This window comes from Camelina sativa, chromosome 11, assembly GCF_000633955.1.
Source record: "Camelina sativa cultivar DH55 chromosome 11, Cs, whole genome shotgun sequence".
Taxonomy (NCBI): Eukaryota; Viridiplantae; Streptophyta; class Magnoliopsida; order Brassicales; family Brassicaceae; genus Camelina; species Camelina sativa.
The window spans coordinates 4,713,970-4,720,765 of record NC_025695.1 but is presented as its reverse complement, the minus strand read 5'-3'; the positions used below and the strand labels follow the sequence as shown (position 1 = coordinate 4,720,765).

General features: G+C 38.0%; 2 protein-coding genes, 1 long non-coding RNA gene and 1 pseudogene across 7 annotated transcripts in view; 2 read left to right on the top strand and 2 right to left on the bottom strand.

Annotated features, from left to right (window-relative positions):
* The window catches only part of LOC104721648 (pentatricopeptide repeat-containing protein At4g31850, chloroplastic-like), a 6,001-nt gene extending 4,293 nt beyond the window's left edge, over positions 1-1,708 (top strand). For 3 of the 5 annotated variants that reach the window (XM_019232468.1, XM_019232469.1, XM_019232471.1), the window contains exon 3: positions 1,383-1,708. In XM_019232468.1, coding sequence (XP_019088013.1) covers positions 1,383-1,405 — 23 coding nt within the window. In that variant the 3' untranslated portion in view covers positions 1,406-1,708. Of the gene's footprint in view, positions 1-47; positions 620-1,382 lie in introns of all 5 variants that reach the window. The other 2 variants (XM_019232470.1, XM_010439683.2) reach the window with 2 other exon arrangements.
* Positions 690-1,343, bottom strand: LOC104721649. The gene is made up of 2 exons (XR_757055.2): positions 1,270-1,343; positions 690-1,168 (listed from the first exon to the last, which is right to left on the bottom strand). It is a non-coding gene; the product is annotated as an uncharacterized LOC104721649 (long non-coding RNA).
* LOC104721650 overlaps positions 1,614-6,796 on the bottom strand; it is a 19,165-nt pseudogene continuing 13,982 nt past the window's right edge.
* Positions 5,960-6,796, top strand: part of LOC104727628 (putative glutathione peroxidase 7, chloroplastic) — a 1,810-nt gene continuing 973 nt past the window's right edge. The window contains exons 1-3 of the mRNA XM_019231760.1: positions 5,960-6,320; positions 6,463-6,539; positions 6,626-6,734. Coding sequence (XP_019087305.1) covers positions 6,072-6,320; positions 6,463-6,539; positions 6,626-6,734 — 435 coding nt within the window. The 5' untranslated portion in view covers positions 5,960-6,071. The remainder of the gene's footprint in view (positions 6,321-6,462; positions 6,540-6,625; positions 6,735-6,796) is intronic.

Here is a 6,796-nt window from a genome sequence, read left to right as displayed (position 1 = left end):
TATGAAGCAAAACAACTCTTTGAAGGAATGTTGGATTACGGTTGCAGGCCAAACTGTGCTATCTACAACATTCTCATTAACGGGTTTGGAAAAGCTGGTGAGGCTGATGCAGCGTGTGCATTGTTCAAAAGGATGGTAAAAGAGGGAGTAAGACCTGATCTCAAGACTTACTCAGTTCTAGTAGATTGCCTTTGTATGGTCGGAAGAGTGGATGAAGGCTTGCGTTACTTTAGGGAGCTGAAGGAGTCTGGCCTCAATCCGGATGTTGTATGTTACAATCTCATTATCAACGGACTTGGAAAATCTCAAAGACTTGAAGAAGCTCTTATGCTTTACAACGAGATGAAGAACAGCAGAGGAATCACCCCTGATCTCTATACTTACAACTCCTTGATTCTGAATCTGGGTATTGCCGGAATGGTGGAAGAAGCTGGGAAGATTTACAATGAGATACAAAGAGTGGGTCTTGAACCGAATGTTTTTACTTTTAACGCTCTGATCCGTGGATACAGTTTGTCTGGAAAACCCGAGCACGCTTACGCTGTGTACCAGACAATGGTGACCGGTGGTTTTAGCCCCAACACAGGAACATACGAACAGCTCCCTAATAGAGCTTGACATTTTACACAGCTAATACAAGTAGAGCTCTACGCTTACGCTTATGTCCATGTGAAGTGTACAAAAACATAGGGTTGTGTAAATGTCATATTGATTTGTTTATTTACATGATGATGATATGTTCTTTAAGGCCAACAACAATCTCACATCAATTATTCCTTCTGCATTGTGGGAGCTCGTGAGACAAAAGTCTGCACACGGAGGAAATGGAATACTAAAATCCCCAGAAACCTCAGGTTTGTGATATATAACAATGTCTTTCAAAATGATTTACAATCTGAACCGAATTACTAGATCTAGATGCATGCCAGCCATCTTCCGTGACTCGAGGATGTGGCTAGTTTGATGTGCTCGGGTCATCATGCTTCGCTTCGGCTTGGCTTGGTTCTGGTTTTGGTTCAGTTTCTAAGTGAGTAGGTTCCGTGGACTGAACAGGCTTCTTGAATTGAACCAAGATCATGGTCATGTTATCACAGCCTTCACCACCTGCGGTATTTGGAGCCAGACATCTATCGAGAACCTTTTCACATACTGCCGAGAGTTTGGTCTCCTGAATGTTACTAATGGAAAGAAAGAAACTGTAGAATCCAGAAAAGGAGAGACTGGAAGAAAAACTTTTAATCCAAACGAAGCCAAAACAAGTTAGCTTACTGAATTCAATTGTTCATGTATGAAATCAACGAGTTGTTGGCTTGTCATGCAATCCCTGCAGATATGAGATGAACAAAGACATGTATCAATATCACAATCAAGAAATGATCTGNAACAGCTCCCTAATAGAGCTTGACATTTTACACAGCTAATACAAGTAGATACAGTTTGTCTGGAAAACCCGAGAACGCTTACGCTGTGTACCAGACAATGGTGACCGGTGGTTTTAGCCCCAACACAGGAACATACGAACAGCTCCCTAATAGAGCTTGACATTTTACACAGCTAATACAAGTAGAGCTCTACGCTTACGCTTATGTCCATGTGAAGTGTACAAAAACATAGGGTTGTGTAAATGTCATATTGATTTGTTTATTTACATGATGATGATATGTTCTTTAAGGCCAACAACAATCTCACATCAATTATTCCTTCTGCATTGTGGGAGCTCGTGAGACAAAAGTCTGCACACGGAGGAAATGGAATACTAAAATCCCCAGAAACCTCAGGTTTGTGATATATAACAATGTCTTTCAAAATGATTTACAATCTGAACCGAATTACTAGATCTAGATGCATGCCAGCCATCTTCCGTGACTCGAGGATGTGGCTAGTTTGATGTGCTCGGGTCATCATGCTTCGCTTCGGCTTGGCTTGGTTCTGGTTTTGGTTCAGTTTCTAAGTGCGTAGGTTCCGTGGACTGAACAGGCTTCTTGAATTGAACCAAGATCATGGTCATGTTATCACAGCCTTCACCACCTGCGGTATTTGGAGCCAGACATCTATCGAGAACCTTTTCACATACTGCCGAGAGTTTGGTCTCCTGAATGTTACTAATGGAAAGAAAGAAACTGTAGAATCCAGAAAAGGAGAGACTGGAAGAAAAACTTTTTATCCAAACGAAGCCAAAACAAGTTAGCTTACTGAATTCAATTGTTCATGTATGAAATCAACGAGTTGTTGGCTTGTCATGCAATCCCTGCAGATATGAGATGAACAAAGACATGTATCAATATCACAATCAAGAAATGATCTGGTTTGGAGAACAATATCAAAACTTTTTCAAAATGATATTTACCAAATTCCATCGCAGGCAAGAACAAGGAAATCATCATCATCGCAGAGTTCAACCTGAAGAGAAGAGCTCAAAATGTTTAAGACGATGTTTCAGGAGAAAGAACGCAAAATGTTATACAAGATGTTTGAGGAGAAAGAGAACCGGCATTAGACCACTTACAGTGTTTACATCTGGACTGGCGGTAACAATTTGCTTTTCAGATGACAAAAACTTGTTCTGCTTGAATTCCATGTCACCTGTAAAGAGACGAAGAGTAGCTCAAATCAAAGATTGCATGTAAACAAGCTGCATTGTGCGATCAAGAAAAGTTACCAATAGCTCTTGCTAGATTCAAGCTTCCGTTGACTCGCCCAGCATGAATAAAGCCACCAGCTTTTAATATCCTTTCTTTCTCAGCATCAAGATCTGGTTTATGATCTCTAGAAAGATTGTAAGCCTGTAGACAGAGACCACACGTTTATCATAAAAAGTTAAAGACGCCAAAAAGACTTAATCAAAAGGCCTAACAAGTACATAATTTTACCTGACCCTTTCTGGATATCACACAACGTGAGTCACCTGCATTTGCAACAAATAACTGCTTGTTTCTAATAACAGCTACACATGCTGTGCTCCCAGAATTAGGTCCAGTAAAATCAGAATGAGGACCCTGTTTCGACAACATAAGCACAAGTCTTAGATCTAACTTTACTTTTTTTTGCTCAGTGATAGAAGAAGTGAGACTGAAAAATAGTAGGTGGGAAGATTTACTTCCTCAAAAGCCCAAGCATCGGGTTTATTAGCGCTGTCCCCGCTACTTGGTGACCATATCAACCCTTCAATCATTCCGCTGAACTTACTGATTTTGTCACCGAGTACAGCTAACTCTCGCCATCCTCTTTGTCCTTGCATCATCTCATCCATTCTATGATAACCACAGCGACAAAAGAACAAACACTTATATGCAGAACTTCAAATAGTCACAGACTCTTGTTGCTCTAAAATTTAGTTGGTATATATATTCACTTATAAAGAGGCCAGAACGATTATGTTACCTGAAAAACGCCTTTTGAAGAGAAGTCCCTACGTCTCATTACTGAGAACCTGCTGGTGTAGATACTTGGCGCAGAACTTTGAAACAACTTTACCTACAGCCAGACAATCCAAAATCACTTGACATTCCAAAAAGAGAAAGAAGGAAGCTTGTATTACAAGAACAAAAACCACCAAAAAGGTTCAGCTATATATCAGTCTTCAATCTGTAGTTGACTTGAGCTCTAAATACAAGTTTAAACCCCACAGGTTCATTTTTTCTTACCTCCATGGCCATCATAGACACCCAAGAAGGAAGTGTTATCATCGAGATCAAGAATTGCAGCATGCTACCAAAGTTTAGAAACCATTGTTTGAATCAGTAAAGAAACAAAACATGCCTGAAAAAAAGAAAGGTTTAAACACTTTTTGATATTACACTCACCGCATCTTCCATTGACGCACGCCAACCTTGCATAGAGGACAAACCATATCTGAGTTTATTATTTTCGCCATCTTCTGAAAACTTATCTGTTTTTGGAGAACTCAGGTATATACCCATCTCTCTCTCTCTCTCTCTCTCTCTCTCTCTCTTTCTGCAAAGCAAAAAGATTGCACATTTCTTCATCAATCAAGAACAGAAACGATTCTTGGTAGATAATAAAGAAGTCAAGATTACCCAAATTCATCAGGATCTCAAAACAAGATACAATTTTTCTGAGCTAAAAGATGAAAATCAAAAACATAGAATTCTGACAATGGACCTGTAATCTCAATCTAAAGAGCTACGAACATGTTTGTACCGGGGATTGCACAACTTAAACAAATAAAGATTTTGTGGGAAAGAGCAAGCAAGTTCTTTTATTAATCGGGGAAAACGTGAGATCGTCACTTAAAACAAGTCGGGATAGAGTTTGTTAGTTCACAAGCGAACTAGCAAGCTTAAAGTGACGAACTGAAAACAAGAGTGAATTATACGAAGGACAATAACAGTTTTCGATGCAAAGTATTGCTCTGTAGGTATTGTCCGCGACTCAGGATGATGATCCCAATAAATGCTTTCTCCTTTTATAGGGGACTGTTGATCTAAGGGTGTCTAGGATTTTCGTCGTGAATTCCCGAGATTGCCCTTTGCGGGAATTAGTGGGCTTACTCCCAACTTTGTTGGGCCGAGATTGTAATTAATGAGTCTTGTTGGGACGAGTGGCATACTGGCATATTGGGCGTAGCCCATATCCAATAGAACATAAATCAATCTACAAACAGAAATCGAAACCAAAGCTAAGTGGTTTTGAATTGAAACGATTAGAGTCTAAACACAGAGCTGTAACAAAAATTGGATATCAAACCAATTAGATGGATCAAACGAAGTGCGTGATGAGAAGCTTGGTTTCTCACATTTCTGGCTTGATAAAGGCAGGACCTTTAGGTAGGAGAGAACCTTGATCGTAGTGATTAGAGGAAGACGAAGAAAGTTTCGATTTGGGATCAAAATTCAGATTGTATCTCTCCCCTGAAAATAAATGAGAATAAGTCTGTTTTTGTTTTTGCCTTGAGAAGCAACAAAAGTTCCTCAAGAGTTTCGTGGTTTCGTTTCCTTCTCCCTTTACTCGCCAACACACCCCACCCACACGGCCTATTTTTTTACTTAATTAACACTAATACAATAATTGTCTAACTTGATGACTCTCTCTTATGGTTTTGTGGATTTGGCCTTAATTAGTTGTATTCCTTTAAAACCGCAAAATTTCAGTTGGGACTGATCAATCACGGATGTCTTGTGTGTTCATTAATTTCTCTAAACTTACTTAGATTAGATAGTATATATAGTAAGTGTATATTTTAATTATAAGGACGGACTTATAGGTTTGCATTGTTATGTAACATGTTGAAAGTTTCCTAAAATTTCAGCTGTATGAACGGTAACTTACTATTTAACTTACTATTTCCTTGAGACAGTCTCCAACGAGACATGTGCAAGCAATAAATGCAACAACATAGGAAAGACACAACTACCATCTCCAATACCAAACACTATTGGTATCATCAACCACTTTGGTATCAATCTGCTTCACAACTAAGTGCGACTTAACGTATACCCTAAAAAATTCGATCAACAAACGCGGCTTAGATAACCTCTAAACAATTTTATTTTCGCAATGCAAGAAAAAAGAATGATGATTCTTGGTGTTCCATATATGTACCAGTTTTAATCTTCTCTATAAGGTCATCAAATTAGCAGTTAGACTACGTCCAATTAATCCAAATATGTAGGTTGGTTCACTATTCAACCAAATTCGTGGTTTCCATGGTCAAGTTTTAAAGTATAAATTTGCCTACTATTTGCAATGGCGTTGCATGATAAGCTTTGACTAGTCCTTCACCGAACCCCATATAAGCTTTTGGCACCGCTCAGCTTTTCCATTTCATTTTTCAAAATACCATTTTATATCTTTTCAAAATTTTGTGAATATAATATCGAAAACGTGTTTATACTAGGACCGCATGATATGGAATTTTTGTGTGTGTGTAAAAAAAGTTGTAGCTATGGACTTAAAAAATAATAATTCCTGATGAAGCATGATATAAAATTATAAATGATGCTGCTAAACGTTGTTGTTTTTTAATTAGGCTAAGGACCTAATTGTGTAACACTTTTTGTATAAATTGTAGAACCAAGTAGTACACTTTCTAGATATTCTCTGCTTCTACAATGGCTTCATCTTACGCATCATTCTTATCTATCTCCAATGGTTTCGTTGCATGCCCACCTCCAAATTCTTCGGTTTTTCTCGTCCCTTCGTTGAAACTCACCGCGACGACATCATATTCTCGGAATCTGAGAAATGGGGTTTCCCTGAAATCTTCGAATAATCATGGGTTTCTAGTCAAATCAAGAAATTTCCCTAGTGTTTATGCAAGAGCTGCTGCAGAGAAGAGTGTTCACGATTTCACTGTAAAGGTACGTTTCTGTTTCTTTATGTAATATTATCTGAATAAGTAAGTAGCTTTAGGTCTTTTATCTATTCTATTTTGTTGCCATCAAATATTCTATAAGTAGCTTTCTTGAAACATACTTTGTGTATATAAAATAATTGATACAGGACATAGATGGGAAAGATGTATCTCTGGACAAATTCAAAGGCAAACCTCTTCTGATCGTTAACGTCGCTTCAAGATGGTGAAATTGTTTCTTCTAATTCTGTTTTATAACTCAACTTTTTTCATCTGAAATTGATTGAACTGACTTTTATTTTACTATTACAGTGGTTTGACATCATCAAATTACTCAGAGCTTTCACATCTGTACGAAAAGTACAAGAACCAAGGTAAGCTTTTTACAGTTAAGGTCTTTTATATATGTTATCCCCACTTGAATTAGGTAACACATTGATTATGATGATGACCTTGTCTTTTTTTTTTTTTTTTTTTTTTTTA